Below are 17,359 nucleotides of genomic sequence, written 5' to 3' on the forward strand. Positions count from 1 at the left end.
AATTGAGATTAAAAGCACAGTGGCACACTTCCTGAACAGTTTCTGTTTGTGAACTCAGCCTAAATATGCAGGATTTGTGTATTATTATGTGTGAATGAAACAAAACACAACTCCAGGTATGTTTGTTATTAAGAAATAGCATTATAACATACATTATAAAAGTGCATAATATTGTAAAATTTTACTCAGTTTTATGATTTTACAATGATTTTACAGCAGAAACAATTATTTTTTAAACAGAGATGGTGGGTTTAGAAAACAGCTTACCTTCAGTATACAATAGCCTCCCCAAACCTTATGTTATTAGGTTCTTTTTTCAAACCTAGAGTTGGGTTTCATACCTGACAGTTTTGGCTGCTCATGAGCAGTCTTCCTCAGAGTGGTCACACGTTGTTACTATGACGTGTCCAGTCAGCTAATTTATACAGGTTTCACTTGACCATTCTGAGGAAGACTGCCAGTGAGCAGTTAAAACTGTCAAATATGAAAACAAACTCTTGGTCTGAAAAAAGAATTTAATAACATACATTTTCGGAAGACCAAATGAACCTCATTGGACTCCCCAAACCTTGGTCCAAAGCACAGCACCTGTCAAATGCTAATCAGTCTTGAATATATAGTGAGTCATCCAGTTTTATTTCCTTTGAGATTACTTAAAACATAACCCTCATCCTGTATTTCACAGACTTCCCCCTGTGTGTCGACAGAGGCTTTCTCCATCATGTGCCTGTGTACTGGCGAATTGTAGTATCACATGAAAAAGTGTGATTCATCGCAGTGTGGGTTAATTATAGCACTTACTCACAAGAGGATTAACTTCCTGCGCAAGAAGCTGTTCCTAATTTTAATTCTTAAAGCTACAACACGTTTTGAAATGGATTTGGAGAGCACTTTATTTCATTGCTTAAATTTGGTTAGAACCGCTTTTGGTCAATTAGGTAGAGCATGGCGACTTCTGGTAGAGATAAGTGAATAATAATATACTCAAAACCCTTTACAAATATTCATTCACTCTCTACTCAATGGTGGTAAGATACTTCAGATGCCCTGGGGGTAGACTGACATTGTGTGCCATGCATGCACTGGTCTGAAAGGGGTTCAAACCAGTAATATTGGGATAGTTGGAAGAGCGGACTAATCATTTAATGGGTAAGTCTAAGCCAGTTAAATTATTGCTACATTTCTGCCCGAAAAACTAGGTCTCGTCTTGTACTAATCTATTTCTTGGGATAAACTATTCTAGTTCTGCAAAGATGTAAAAAATGTGGAGTTACTGAAAACAAGTAGACAATAAGAAATATTCCCTTGAAATATCACAAAGATGGCAGTCGAAGAAACCCTTTAGGCTATATATTAGTTCGACTTGACTGCATAGTCCCAAAAGTGCCACATGCATTGTGTTGTGATTTGTGACCCTCAGCAGGGATCCTCAAAACACAGAAAGTGACTTAAGACAGCCTGGTGAACTCAAACCCCGTGCTATGTGCAGTTTGCTGTGTTCATACCACATAATTTATTGATATTGAGCAGATTTTTACTGTGGCCATTTGAGACGGGCAGTGTAAGCTTTCATTTGTGCTCAACATGCACGGTCAGGAGGTCAGGTGTCTGGGGTTGGCACTTCACTCTCCCTCAGGCGATTGAATTCCAGCTTTATTGCAAAATAGATGTTGCTCTAAACATTTAAAAGTTGCCAAATATTGTGCATTATCAATTCAATTCTGTACCTACAGCTGCTCTGTTGTGAAAATTACAACTGGAGAAAATCACATCATTGAGACTAATATTGTCCTAAGGTCACAAGTAACCTCTAAAACAGGGAAACAGTAATGGGCTAGTCACAAATAAAATACTGTAGCGTAGTTTAAGAGTGATATTATGTAAAAACATTTTGGAGCTTTCTACCATGTTAAAACATTGTTTCCTCGTCAAAAAGCAATCTCTCCTAGGCCCTATTTCAACCCTCCTTACAGGGAGCTGGGAGATTTCGTCCATTGCACTGCCCACATGTCTACATCATTCATGCTCCCACATGGCAACACTCCATAAATATACAAAAGCATGACACAAAACAATACACTTTAGCTTTACAAACCTGATGCGAGGTGCAGTAACTTCATTAGCACAATGCAAAATGTTTGTAATGTGATACTGTTCTAAAGGAGGAGTGACTTAGCAATTAATACCCCAAGTCACATACCCCCTCTTTAAAATGTTAACAGTCTGTACATTGTAGATACATTATGTATGTACATTATAGATTAGGTTCTTGTCTTGAACAAGAACACAATAGTCCTCTTAGATTCTCTAGATTCCTTATACACTATCAAAAAGAAAATTGTACTTGAGTTTGTGGTTTAACATACTACAACTTAAATGCCAAATGTTACCCTATAACTTTTTATTAAGCCCAAATCTAGACAGAAAGTGTATTGACTCTTGCATCGATTCACTCCTGACATCTCTCCCCTGAGTTGTGCAAATACAGACACCTTTAGCATTTGTATCCTTTTAACCAAACACTGCTCTGTCAACATGGCTCAGCGCGCTTCGTGACAGCTGCACAGCGTCCTCACAGCTGACAGGCAAGGGCAAGAACAAGGAGAACGCAACCAAGGATCAAAGCCTGTGAGCGACCCAGACAACCCAGAGATGTGTTATGTAAAACAACACAGGTCTCATCAGCTAGATCCTTATAGAGGCTGTACACATTTATATCTAAGTATGCAAAACTGCACATATATTGCAGCATCTCCTATGGTAGAAATGATAGACTGTGTGGTGTCTGCATCATAGACTTTGTTCAGACTGGAGGGCTTAATGCTCAATTCGGATTTTTTTGTGAAATCCAATTTTTTTGCAAGTTTGTTCATATTTAAAATTAAATGCGACTTGTATGTGATCTCCAGTGTGTACTTCAAACGTTCCAAAAGTGTCCCGCATGTGCATTGGAGGACACGACGACGTCACAGTGTTTACGGAAGTTGTCTAAACATAGACGCTAGCATTGAGCATCTAGCCATTTTAAAGTTGCTGTCATACCAGAGCCAGAACATGTACAGCTTATTTGCTTTAAGGAGGAGATTGAGAAGGAGAGGGACAAGGTTTTTGGCCATGGTGTTTTGTGGGGCAGTGGCAGCAACGTCCGTATAAAGGAACGTGTGGGTGCGGAGTTGCAGCCAAGAGTGGTGGGATTGCTATGTGCTTCACTGGCCACAGAGTTCAACTTCAGACACAGCTTTCATATGGCGAGAAGAATGTTTGTGTACATTTATGACGTGTAGGTGGGATGAATGCAACCTGGCCGTTCAGATTGAAGTTGCATGTCAAAAGATCGGATATGTATTGGTTTTAGGAGCACATATCCAAGTGGCCTGGGTTGCATTTGAAAAAATCTGATCTATGTCATTCAGACTGTTATTAAGGTCGAATAGGGGCGAAAAAATCGGATTTGGGTCACTTCAGGCTGCAGTCTGAATGTAGTCATAGACTCCTATCCCGCTAACTGCTGTGTTCCAAATATGAAGTGAGCATGGGGGCACTTCCGGCTCCATCAGTTCTGGCTCCAATTCATTTCATATTGAAAAATTGTATCTGCTGCATTGAGCATTGTCATTTTGGTCTTAAAATGTTCATATTAACCCATCAATATGTTCATATTGATCCTGGTGTTTTTATTTTGCTGTTTTGTCCACAAATAAATTACTAAATGTGGAACTCCAAATTATCTCCTATAATCTTTAGCATCGTGAGCTTCATTTCACTGGAGCCAAACTCTGTGGGTGACGTCACACCTCCTTAGTTCACATTCGTACGCTAGTTGCTATCATTACCATGATTGCCAAACTCCTCTCTGATCTCTGAAAGTTGTGAAAATGTGGTATATTCATTGCAATGAGTAATTAGGATGCTTGGAATACTTTGAGTGATGAATACATTTGGACCTCTGCAGTTTAAAACACACAAGTTCTGTTTTTCACATTTTGTAGACAGAATAAATCAGGTACAGCCCTTTTAAATAATCAGTGAACTGCACTCCAAACATCATCCTTTAATCTTTGGGCTGATTGGGGAGGATGATTCATTCTTGACTCTGCTATTTACTAGTGAATCTTTAATTAGCGTCCAATTGGGTTGTCCTACCTGAGAGATTACTGAAATCAAGATTGAGATTGGTAATTAAATGTTGGGGAAAAAATGACAGCCATTAAAGGTGAACAATATAACATTTCTGGCAGGGTTCTACCACCAGCTTGTCTCTAAGGAGTCACTGTCATTGCTGAAATGTTACACAATATGGCATTACATCTGTGCTTTTATCTGTATATATTCAATTGCTCATATTTAATTGCTTCAAACATGTATTCTTACTGAGAGCCTCACCACAGATCTGACCTGTAACTCGGCCTGGTAGCATCTTAGATAAGTTTAATGCCATATCTCTGTGGAGACAAGCAAGTGACTAACCCTCCACCAAAAAATTACACAGTTCATCTTTAAAAGCAAATGTTCTGAGTCTTGACAGTTTTTCCAAATTTATCTTGCATCATTTTCTATTCCCTTGATACCAATAGATATTTTTTCCTGTCTCGGTGTCCCGTGCTAAGGACAAAAACAGGAAGTGCTCTGCCAACCACTCACAGTCACAGTGTCCCATTAGTACATTGTTATTGATTTTCTGAGGCATTGTCATCAAGCTTGTTGGCTGATATCGAGCAGCCGGAGATAGGGACACACGCTCAAATGCACAGCAATCAAGAACTGTTTGTGCTACGCTTTGTCCAGACAGAAACATGTCACAGTGGCGTGAGGCAGTTCAATTGAGTACATATATCACTGACTGATCTTAAAGATAATAAATGGATTAATCAAGTATGTTTCAAAACCTTTTTAGCGGCTGTACACATAAGAATTCACTGATAACTGCATCGATTTATACTCTACTGCACTACTAATTTTGGCAATGACAATAAATTCTTGAATCTTGAATGTACAGCTGATGGTATTAGCTTGAGAACATGAAGAATCTACATTAGAATTTACATTAAGGCATATATACTTTTTTCATGGCTGTGTAATTTTCTCAAAACAACTGTAGGTCTGTACTCTATAGACATACAAAATACTATGCAAACTACTGAATAATACTAATATTCACTTTCCCTAATCCCTGCATTCACCATTGACCTTCACAGTAAGTTAGTTAAGTTTAAGGTGCATTGTGTCATGGAGAAGTTATTGTTTTGTCCGTAACATTTCACAGTATGGTACTGAACATTTCTATCATCATGGAGACTAAATCAGACGAAGTTACAGGTCAGAGCTAAGGAGAGGCAACCTTGCCTCAGAATGCCTGTTTCTGTAGTTATTTTTGAACAATAGAATCATCTGTAATTTAATAAGTATAGAGCAGAGCAGTTTAATGTCATACTGTGAAACATTCCAGGCAGAGCAATTACATATCCATAAAAACAAGCAGGTGATGGACTCCCAACCAAAAACTTATATAGTGCACCTTTAAGCTTTGATCATTTTTATCTCGCTAAACTGACTAAAATAACCTCCTTGTGTGATTGAGCTGAAATTTCATTGGGAGAATCCATCTTTGGAGATCACCTCTTATTTAACTCGTTTGTTAATATCATTTTATAGAGAAAATGCCTCTCTGTGGATATCTATCATTCAATCAGTACAGATCAATATGCTTACTGACAGCTTTTAAAGAGATCTTTCCTGCTGTGTCATATAGGACTGAGGACAATCTCTGCATGCTTTGGCGTTTCCATTACAGAGCAGCTAGTGCACTATTTGTCTCTGGCATTGTGGGTAATGGAAACAAGGGTGAGGGTGCTGTGCTGTGGTGTGCGTTTGTGTTGGAGAGTGGGATATTGAAGCTTTGTTGGGTCTTTCTCTAAAGTGCAGTTCTCTGACAGATAGCCTTGGACATTTGTATCCAAGGTCTGGTCTGGTGTGCTATTTTGGATCAAAAGCTTCTCTGTACAATGTGGAAAGTGCTGCAAGTGGGACTGTGAATCCAAAAAGTGTATATGTTCAAAAGTATAAAAATTGCAACTAAACAAGCACTTTGAAGGGAGTCTGCTAGACCTTCTCCAAAGCACTGCTCATATTTTGCAACAGTAAAGATAATGTTCTAAAAGCCAGAGTTTTACTGGGAGCTGGAGATGTTTATCACAATGGGAGACAAGGAGACACTGGACAAACTGCTCTCCATCATTCATGGACAATAGACGGTAGGGCTGTAGTCAACTTTGGTTGGTTAAAGACAAACTGGTTAAGCTCTCACACAAAAACTATTATGTAAACAGAAGTACTGGTAAACTGCAGCTTGACAAGTGAAAACCCAGACAGACATGCACCAATACCACTTTTTCCATTACGAGTTTGAGCACTGCATTCTGAATACCTACACCAGACCTTTTTTTTTTTTTTTACAATAGTTAAATTTATTCATTTCATAGGATTTTTATAGTACAGCCTACTTTTTCACTGGAATACTTACTTGAGGAGCTGTTTTAGATTTCTACAAAATTCCAATAAAATTTAGATAAGTACCTCAGTATGGACATGCTCTTTTAAAAGCTCTGAACCTTTCTCTTTTCAGTCACTAAATGTGTTTGTGAATTACCATAAGTCACAATGCATGCACAAGCAAAAAATTGCCAGCACCAGCATTTACCCACGTTAGCCTGCTACTATGTAAACATAAGCACTGATGTCTTTTGTGAAATATAAAAACCTGAGAGTAGTAAATACTTTGATAACTCACTTCATGTATTTTCTCAGAAAATCTGTGTAAAATTGAATTAATTGAATAAATAAATAATCAGGAATGACTAAGACTTCATTGACCTTGTCCCTCATGCCCTCTATTGGGACAGATGGGCTTATTCTTCAGCAGGTTCCTATACCTACTCTACTCCCACAGTAAAATATGTTGACATTCATACCATACTCCATGAAACTGTACACAACTCAGCCTTATGTAACAGATAACCTCATGTCAGAGCTTCTCTTTCCATTGTATTTCCTTATACATTTATATCATCTTAGTGTATATGTATTATTTTTACTTCCATTTGGTTTTGTTTTACGTGTACAAATACATCTATATATTTTGTTTTAGTAGATTTTTGCTATTTTTCCTACTAATATTATTTGCAGTATAAAACTATTTAATTTGTTATTTGTTATTAAGAAATCCAATAGTCTTGAATTGGATTTTTGAGCTACTGTGTCCAAGTAATTTCCCTATGGATCAATACTGTTTGTCTAAGAGTATGGAAAGCATAAGTGTCATTGGGCCAGATGACAAACTTGGACAGGATCCTGTAATAGAAACAATGATCTGGATTCACAGCTAGATCACCCCTATTGTAACAGTTTTGCCAATTACTGTAGAGCAAAAGCCCTCTCCACTACGACGCAGACAATGCATTTCCTGATCCAATTACCCCAACATGGTGAGCTCAGGGGGCAACTGGGGGTTAAGGGACATCATGGTCAGCTGCACATGGGTCTGGGTGTGAGGATGGACAAAGAGTCCAATCATTTCTGAAACAAGGATGCTTTCACCTTTAAATCTTTTCCTGCTTAAAGATGTCCCCCTATGAAGTACAAACTACAACCAAGTGGTGTCACACTCTGGGCTGCCACATACACTGATGCACTGAGCAGCTGTTATTATCAATGGGTTGCAAATATTCTGTCTTTAGTGAATATAAATAAGCATATTTCCTGACATTTTAGAATCTATATTTTAAACAGTCCCACTCCTATGATTACCTTGTCATTTGAACCAACTGTGTGTCTGGTTGGAGCTATCACTTATGAGAAAAGACTGGAACTTTTCTGGGGCTCTTAACCTTCAATTCAAAATGTCACTCGTGCTGTTGTCTTTTGTCGAGCTGAGTCTTGCTGTCTTGCTTTTCAAACGCAGCCATGTAATTTTCATAATGTAATATAAATGCTATCTGAGTGCTAGCTTCTGCTGTGTAATTGAAACACTGGGATGCCCTGACACCACATGCACCAGCTGTGCACTGATACCAGAGTGGATACCAGAAATTTGGCTAGCAGGTGTTGTCACATGAATTCACCACAGTTATTCAAGGCTCTTCTTAAATATGCAGCTGCACTGTACATGTGACCAGTGTCACTCGTGGACTAAGATTAGCTGTCTGAATTCAAAGGTGTATTATGCTCAGTTGAGTTTTTGAGCTTCCTACCATGTTTATTTTCACTCATCTAATGCAGGCCAGGAGTTGTGTCATTTAATTTCCACATACCTTGTGGTTCTGCATAGTTGTATGAGATCTATACCACGACAGGAAGCACTGACCAATCAAAAAGCCCCCCTGCCTACTCTAGTTCATTGAGTACAAATGGTGTGCAGCTCTTTTTCCACTCATTCAACTGGCAGTAAATACTGACAGAACAAATCATGTTTATTTTTCTCAAACTGATGGATCGTATTTTTTTTTTATGTGATTTTGTTTAACTAAAAGCAAATACAAATAATTTTTAATATTACTCTACTGGACATAAACTGATAAAAATACAAGCTGCTTGAAAACAACTGAATCTCAAACATTAAAATGTGATTAATTGCGCAGCCCTAATTTTGGTGCCCAGATTGCCTCTGTGTAGGAATTATGGCACTAACACATTTTTCAAGTTGTTACAGACTGCTTTTGTTTTCATGTAGTTGGAGAGCTTCAGTATGTGTGTTAAAATATAGTGCACTCATACAAGCTTATACTAAAAACTAAAACACATTTATGAACAGAAAATCAACATTTTGCCACACGTTCAAAGCTTGGTCTGGTGTCCCCTCAGACAGCATGTGTCTCTGTTCTTGGCAGGGTTCGACTGGAGGCCTTCTCTGACAATAGCGGGAAGCTGCAGCTCTCGCTCCAGGAGATCATCGAATGGCTGACGGCCAAAGACGAGGAACTGTCAGAGCAGCTGCCCATAGGTGGCGATGTGGGCGCTGTACAGCACCAAAGGGAGTTCCACCAGGTACGTGCTGGGTCCACATCTTGTATGCAGCTCACTCCACACCTCCAGGGAGCAACAATTAGTACAGAATCAGGCACACGCCGCTCGGCACCTGCTCACATTGATTAAGGGCTCTTTGCTCAGCTCAGGGGAGTACAGGAGCTTCTATTTAATGCTCATCTACATACTGTATGAGACCCCACAGGAGACTGAAACCATTATTTATGTGGCATGTTTCATAAGTGAACTGAAATACCCCCAACTGCCTTAGCTCCTGTTTTAAACTTAAATATCTGACCAGACCATGACCGCTTCTTTCTAGTCCTGCATAGGCAGTTTTAGTCATGGACAATGTAAACCCCAAAACTATTTCAGCGTTTTATCTGAGCTGTTTGAGTTTTGGGGCACTATACTTAACACTATGAATAATGCACACACATTGTTCTCTTTGGTGGAATATTATGATAATGTGGTCTCTGAGCGTGGCTCAAAGTGAAAGGCCATTGGGGACAAGAGTTGCTGACAGTGTAGTCTGCGTAGCTCTGCTCTTGCTTCAGATAATTCTCGTAATGCTTCAGTGACTCAGACTGGCCTTGAGATCTATTCAAGGGCTCGAGGAGTGAAGGACACACCGACTCACCATATCAGGCTTTATTGATCACAGCACCTCATCTACTGTCCAGTAACATGTACAAAATAATAGTGCCTTTTAAATTCACAAAGAAGGAAATGTTTAAAAGTATTGCCATGGGCCAGTAATTTTAATTTTGTATGCATACTTTAGTTAATTCTCTTAACTACCTAACATGCCTTTGTGCAGAAAGCTTTTTGTTGTTCGAATTGGAATGAGCGAGAGAAATACAAAGAGAGATGTAAGGGGCATGGTGTAATCGTTATTCATGCATCTAATGAAGCCATAGCTGCCCTGGGGTAGAATGACTTAAGCGATGCTGCCAGTCTGTGCCATCGACCCCTGTAGCCTCCAGGTTATGTATCAAGAAGGGCATATCATTCTCATAAATCAAGAATGGATGCAGATGTGACCTGCTTAGAGCTAATGCAGTGGACAAGCAGAGTAATAGTGATATTCATAACATAAACCAAACCAGGAAAAGGTCTCTTTAGAAACTAAGTAGAAGTTGCTCATAGATCAAGGTTAAGCACACTAGCATCTTGCGCCCTGTCATTTTTCCTTTTAAAGGTCCATCACTTGCCATGGAGATGTTATTGCTTTGCCTGGAATTAATGTAATAATCTCTCATTTGTTCAGCAGAAAAGGAATTATTGGTAGTCTTCTGGACAATGTTTTTGACATCAAGACTGTTGAGCTGCCATTCGGATGGATGCTGCTTAACTAAGTTTTACATAACATCCAACTTTAAAACACCCAAGAGGAGAATTTATTCAGAAATCAGTTGTCATCCAGCAAGTCTGCTATGAGGATTTGAGAAATGATTAGAGTTAATTAAGGGTCCTTTGTATTTATGAAACTAGTCAGTGTTGTCCATTTGGGGCATGATAAAATCCAGCGTATGTTCTATGAGGCAGAATCTGATTTGACGGCAGCTTTAGGCTTCTGTGAGATTTGGCACTAATGAGAGATTTACTAGATCACCAAGGCACAAAATGTATCACTCTGACAGTTAGCATCAGGCCTGGGCTTATTAACATGTTTCCTTTTTGGTATAAATGCGTACATGTGAGGAAATATGATTAAATGTAGACAAGAAGAAAAAACCAAATTTTTTGCCTTCTGACCTGAGCTAAATAGTTTAATGATTTATAGGATCTTTTTATATGATTCATCACTTAGCTGCATATTTGCCTGCTGTTGTTATAGAGACTGTACCCATTTTTAAAATTTAATAAGGCCCCATTTGTTTTCCCCGGAACAGAAATAGTCTAAAAGCCACTCTTAAGGTGGTCAGCCATTCTTATTTCACCATTCTTCTTGGTAATTTTTTCTTGTGTTGAGCTGGTGTGTGTTGCGTTTTCATTCTTTGGTTTGACATTTTCCATCAACAAGCCTCATATAGAAAATTGCAGCCTTACTTAGTCCATATGTTATGGTGAGTGTTATGCCATGATTATCCCATTTGTTGCTTTAAAGAATTTTACAAAGGGTCAGAGTTTTTCTACTCCACATAAGAAAGCTAAAACGCGTCTTATAGTCTGGCAGTAAAAGACTGGATTACTGCTTAGAAGAAAATAGCTTCTCAGATATTTCAAACCAAAAGACAGGCCTATAGCAATTCTTCCTATTAAATCTAAAATCCCACCTTTATGTGTTCTCTTAAAAGATGTCTGTGGTGCTTGGTATCTTACACTGAAGTAACACCTAAATGCGTAATTGCTTCACAGCCAACTTTCTCTTCTTTTCTCTATAGTTTTCTTATCTGAAAGTTCATATCCATAAAAAAACAGCCTGTATTGGGACTACATGTTATTTTTTTTCTGCTTTGCCCTCCTCCAACTGCTACAAAAAAGTCCTATGTGTGAAATCAGTCCAATTAAAGATACAACTATAGCAGTCACACTTGATCTACCCTGTGTTCCCTATACACCACACTTTTTCTTTTTTTTTTTTACCAAATCCTACACGATGGTTCTTTACAAGCTATTTAATATCACCTCTCGTCTCTTATGCCTGCTGTTCCATTTTTAGCATGGCATTGCTTTATAATCTGCCTCTCCACCTCCCCAGTGTACGGCCTCTCTAAAACTTCCACCAACAAAGCAGATGGGAAAATTGCATCTTAGTTTTCTATAGAGAATTAGAACGTTTTAAGAAATGTGAATAATTGATCGTAAGTGGATTTATTCTGATGTCATTTTTGCAGTTTGAGATGAGTGGGGGCTGGCTGCTGCAGTCTGTGTGGTTTTGGAGGATGCGTTAAAGGAGGTGATAGGGAGCTTTTTGCAGAGAGGAAGGAGAGTGAGCAGTGGATGGGATTTGGTGTGACTGTAGAACTCACATGTGGGGAAAAACTGAAATGAAAACAAATCCCGCTGGGAGGGAAATAAAATAAATAAAAATTCAAAGAAGAATTTTTTAAAAATCTGGGCCACTCTCAGTAAAATTCTTTCATACACCTCGGTTGGTGTTGTGAGCTCACACTTCACTACAAGTAAAACTGAGAGCGATATTATTAATATATCTGAAAATGGGTGAAGCCATGCACAGTAAACGCTGCAACAGAGTTATACCCTTAAGCCCCATCACAGAATATTCAGCTCTCACGGTACAAGCATGATTTGTAGTGAATGAATTAATTGAGGACTAATGAAGGACAAAACCAGGTCTATTGAATAATAATAGAAACTCAATCTCCAAAAGACTCCTGAGTTCAACTGCGCCTGTGTATCCCCTTATCACAGCTTCAGAAACCATTGCCCAACAGAAAAAAATGGTTTAGACCAGCCAGTGTGATTAATTTGCTGTGATGACCCCCTGTGCTTGTATCCCCTATAGGGCTCATCAGGCAGCTATGCACTTTAATTCTTGTATTTTGCATTACTTATGCCCAAGTGTGTGTGTGTGTGTGTGTGTGCCTGTGTTTTCATGTGTATGAATGTCTGCTACTCTGTGTGCCTCTTAATTGCCCTTTGGGGGGGCGAATAAAGTTATTTGAATTGAATTGACCACAAATGCAAAAAAACAAAAGGCACAGATGATAGAGTTAGCAGGTCACATTAACATAAAGCTAATTGCTCGGGTCATTATATCCAAGTCATATTAAGCCAACGATGTCACCTCCTCCTGCTGACTTCTTCTATTCCACACACAAAACATATCTTAATCTGATCTGAAGGCCTCTGCTTTTAATGTCCCTTCACCCAAAGCCCCTGCCTTGTGAGTGTGAAATTTAGCTGGAATTAAAGTTTTAACATGACAGCTGGCTCAGGAAATCCACAGCTCAGCTCCTCTTTGGGCAGAGAAGCTCCTAAAGAGGGATGGAGAGAATAAAGAAGAGAGAGAGAGAGGATGAGAGGTTGGGAGAAAGGCAGGTTTTCTTCTGGAAATTTAGCGCTGGAAAAATGTTACACTCGTTTAGCATGTTTGTTTTGTGCTGTGAGCTGCTGTCTCACTGGGGGCCCCCTGTGTGACTCTGCCTGCTGGGTGCTATCAGGTCTGCCCAGCTCCAGTCCTGGTGTTTAACATGCACCAAAACACTGTTTCCGTGGTAACACATCGACAGGACACAAGTCAGCTAATTCCAGCCATAATGTAGACTCAAGTCAGAATCTGTAATCTCTTTATAGCATAAGAGGATTGACTTCCTAAATAAATGACTTTGAGCAATGGAGAGATCTGTGGTATTACACCTCCTGTGTTATTATGCATGACAAAGACGATTATTTTCAAATGAATGAAATACAAGAGATACGCTCAAAGATATTGGTAGAGTAATGAGACATGCCTTGTTTAATATCAATACCTGAGACACTAACTTTTATCCCAATGGCTTCTGACTTTTTAATCACTCAGACTTAAAATGGGACCATGGCGTCTATCATTGCCTGTTTCATCCCCCCTGTTGTGTGGTCTCTGGGGAAGTGAAAAATGCTCTGATTGTGAGTGTGCCCAATTCCTGATCTCGCCTCTATAGTGTGGCTAGCCTGATCGACCTGTCAGGTTCGGTAGGCCAGCCACACCTGCAAGGGACAGCTGATAAGAGACGCATCACGGTGGCCTATTTGGGTCACGCTTCTCACAAAGGAGGCAGACGAAACATGTCAGAGTAAAGCTAACATTCAAAACTGTGACAATGAAAATGTTCTCCTCCTTAAAGTCAAAAGACACAATAATCATTTGGTAGTGACTCAGATTCAGACACAGTCTCTCTTTTGATGACCTCAGAGAGGATTTCATAATTTTGAAAAAAATAAATAATAATAATAAGAAGAAGAATAATTGTGATTTAAATTTTTTTTGGTAATTGAATGTTTAAAAATAGGATTCTGTTCTGTTCTGTGTATTTGAGAGAAGACTGAAATATGAACTTCAAAACTAATACAAGAATCCCATTCATTTCAGAACATGTTCATATTGGTCTTAAAACTGAAGAGTTAGCAGTTATTTTCTAATAGAAGAATTAATATTTTGTTGTTTACAGTGGACTTTCTATTTCCTAAATAATTGCAGTCTTTGTGATTTGATAATGCACCTACTCACTTTGTAATTTCAATACGATTGTCATATATTGTGCTTTCCCACCTTGACTCAAATAAGTTTTATAGACGCTTGGACATGGACATTGGTAACTCTACTATTACAGAGGTCAGGTACAGTACGATTCATTGTTCATAATGATTCTTTTCACCTTTGTTTTGCTTTATTGTACTCCACAGTGGAAGAACTGGGCTGTAGCAGTATCCTACAGTAAAAATGATTGATCTAGTGTCTGTATACACTACATCTCTACTGCACTACACATGGTCTATATGATTTACACATAGGGAGCTGTGTTCACCAAGCTCCTCTGCTGCTTTGTCTCCTGTTAATTGGACCGCCTTTGAGCACAGACCGGCCGACCATCACACCCTGTAGATTTGTCTTTGTGTTGCGCTCTGGGCTCTTAACTCAGCCATAGAAATCCCTGTGTTACATCCTGGTTCTGTACGCTCTGTCAGAGATCTATAGGTGGCCTGTGTATTGAAATGAACCAGCTTTGAACTCTAGTATGTGGGTGTTCTTCCCTTCTTATGCCTCTGCTGCTTCCTATCAATTTGACTGTCAATTTAGGCATGATTCTGTCTCACGAGAATGTTAGTTGAAGCAAAATGTGACTTGACGGCAGCTCCAAGCTCCAGATAGTGTTTTAATGAGAGTTTCATTGAGGTCACAGAAAGACAATTTGTGCCACTCTCACACAAAAACGCATAATCAAATATTCTCACATTTTTACTTTAATCATTTGAACACTTTGTAACTATTAGCTGTAATTAACCACTTTGACATTCCTTTAAATATTGGCCTGCTCCAGTTTAATGCTTGTAAACCCCTGGACCCCTCTCACCGTGAAACGACAACCATGGCGACCTCTATTTTTCATAAACCAATACCAGCAGGTATCCTCTGATTAATGAGCCTGCTCCACTCATTCCCATTTGTTCTTATCGCGCATTAATCTTTCAATTATCTTTCCAATTACACTAATAGTTTGGGGTTCAGCGCCAGAAAAGAAGGTAAACTGGTCACATATAATTTTAATTGCACAGTGTGACATTTTGCAAGAATTTTGTAATCATATAAATTATACTTTGACTAATGGCATAGATTTAATCTGGCACTATTTTCAATGCAGTTAACGTTTATGAACACTCTCTTGTGTTTTGCTCAGTGTAAGCAGTGCATATATTCAGACTTGTTTATTAATGAAGCAGCTGGTAGCCTCCAGGACACTGTTTGCTCTTGTTGTCACTGCTGTTCTGAAGTTTGCCTCTGTGTCTGCCAGGCCTTTATGGAGGATGTGAAGTCCCGCGGGCCCTTCATCTACTCAGTACTGGAGTCCGCCCAGGCCTTTCTGGCCCAGCACCCGTTCCAGGAGCCTGAGGAGAGCCTGAGCGATGGAAAAGGTCTGCACCCCTCACTGTCCAGCCAACCGCTGCTCCAGCCAAAATATCAGAGTCCTCTCCGCTGTGGAGAAGTGATCCAGTGCTCTCACTCACAGCCCTCATGCAGGTGACCTGCTCTATTAGTACTTATTACAGCGGTGCTACACTGGGAGCAGGAAGTGCCCGAGTCGGGTCCAATTAAGTGAAGTTCACCCACTCCTCAGCACCATCTGTTTAGATCAATAATAAAAAGAGCAGTGTGTCTTCCACCCACATCTCTGCTGTGGTCCAGCACTCTCATCTGGAGACTACTGCAGCCCTGTTTGACTCTCTTGCCCTGTCTTTTACTCATTTATTTTCAATGAGTAAGTATATTTTCATCTGTCTTCAACAGAAGTGTCTCCGAGGCGACGCATTCTCAATGTGAGTCGATCTGTATGGAAGCAGGCGAACGTAGCCAGTGACCTGTGGGAGAAGCTGACAGCACGCTGTGTAGACCGTCACAGGTCAGACATGCTAACCATTTTTCATTGTCTTTCATAGAAGACATTCATCAGTAGCACTGCTGTACATAGCTTTGTGGTCTCCTATGCAACAGGCTTCTTGGAGCCCTTAGCTTGCCAAAAATGAGAGATTGCTTATCTCAGGTTATGCACACCATGCAAATACCTGTATTTAGTCATTGTACTGGTGATATGGGTTATATTTTTGTAGACTAAAAGTATACTTTACATTAACATAATGTTAATGTGTCATAAAAATAAAATAAATCATTATAAGCGTATACAGTACTGCACTAAGTAACACTAAGCAATTTATATTCACCTTATTATAGCTGGTGGGGTCTTATGAATTTGTACACTGCACCTATGGCAGGCCACTGATCAGGAGTCAGGCTGCCATAACAAGGATGAGGCTGGAGGCATTTTGATTAAATTAAGAGTGTAGATATTTTTTATTTAGAGTACATATTTTTAATGACCTTTCCCAGTGCAGATTTCCATTATACTTCCATAAACAATCATTCATCTATTCTAGAAAAAAACATACTCTGTTGCAGACACATGGAGCGTACATTGGAGCGATTACTACAGATCCAAGCTGCCATGGAGGAGCTGGCTGTAGCATTGGACCAGGCTGAGGGGGTCCGGGATGCATGGGAGCCTGTTGGAGACCTCTTCATTGACTCCCTCCAGGACCATATAGATGCCACCAAGGTGCAATATCCTGTATTTCATTGCTGATTTCTTTTATGATTCAGTATGTGCTGTGAGCTGAATTTGAAAACACCACAACACACCATCAGCTTACAACAAAAAAGTGGCATTCAAAATCACAGATGAATATTTAATAGAACTTGTGTGTTTGTTTTGCTAACTTCAATATACAGGGCATTCATATTTGATGTGACATACTTTGACAAGACGCTTCAGTCCGACACAGTGAAAGGCAGACTCAGTGAATAGATACTGCTGAACAAATGGCAGGTCAATGGTGCAGTCATTATGGAGTGCAATGTTGCTGCTCTATATAATTGTACAGCATGTCTCATTCATTATAGGACTGAGGGCTCTTCACTATAATCATGTCAGTGTTTAGACTCCTGTCACCACCAGCACATGTTCCAGCAGCTCTGAGGGCCTGCCCTGTCACTTGTCCTCATGTATCCCACATGTCCAGACAGAGGAATGCTGACAGAAATCTGATAACAAGACGCACAGAAACTACTCAACCAGTACAGGGCAAATAGAATCGAATTTAAGCAAACGCAGTTACAGCTGAC

At 39.5% G+C, this 17,359-nt stretch overlaps 1 protein-coding gene across 1 annotated transcript in view; it reads left to right on the forward strand.

The window, feature by feature from the left end:
* The first annotated feature begins 8,975 nt into the window (after nucleotides 1-8,975).
* drp2 (dystrophin related protein 2) overlaps nucleotides 8,976-17,359 on the forward strand; it is a 34,734-nt gene continuing 26,350 nt past the window's right edge. Inside the window, exons 1-4 of the mRNA XM_020923601.2 lie at nucleotides 8,976-9,039; nucleotides 15,477-15,597; nucleotides 15,971-16,082; nucleotides 16,637-16,793. Of these exons, the coding sequence (XP_020779260.2) occupies nucleotides 15,483-15,597; nucleotides 15,971-16,082; nucleotides 16,637-16,793 (384 nt within the window). The 5' untranslated portion in view covers nucleotides 8,976-9,039; nucleotides 15,477-15,482. The remainder of the gene's footprint in view (nucleotides 9,040-15,476; nucleotides 15,598-15,970; nucleotides 16,083-16,636; nucleotides 16,794-17,359) is intronic.

This window comes from Boleophthalmus pectinirostris, unplaced genomic scaffold (genome assembly GCF_026225935.1).
Source record: "Boleophthalmus pectinirostris isolate CB_2022bp ecotype Guang Dong unplaced genomic scaffold, ASM2622593v1 HiC_scaffold_23, whole genome shotgun sequence".
NCBI classification, from domain to species: Eukaryota; Metazoa; Chordata; class Actinopteri; order Gobiiformes; family Gobiidae; genus Boleophthalmus; species Boleophthalmus pectinirostris.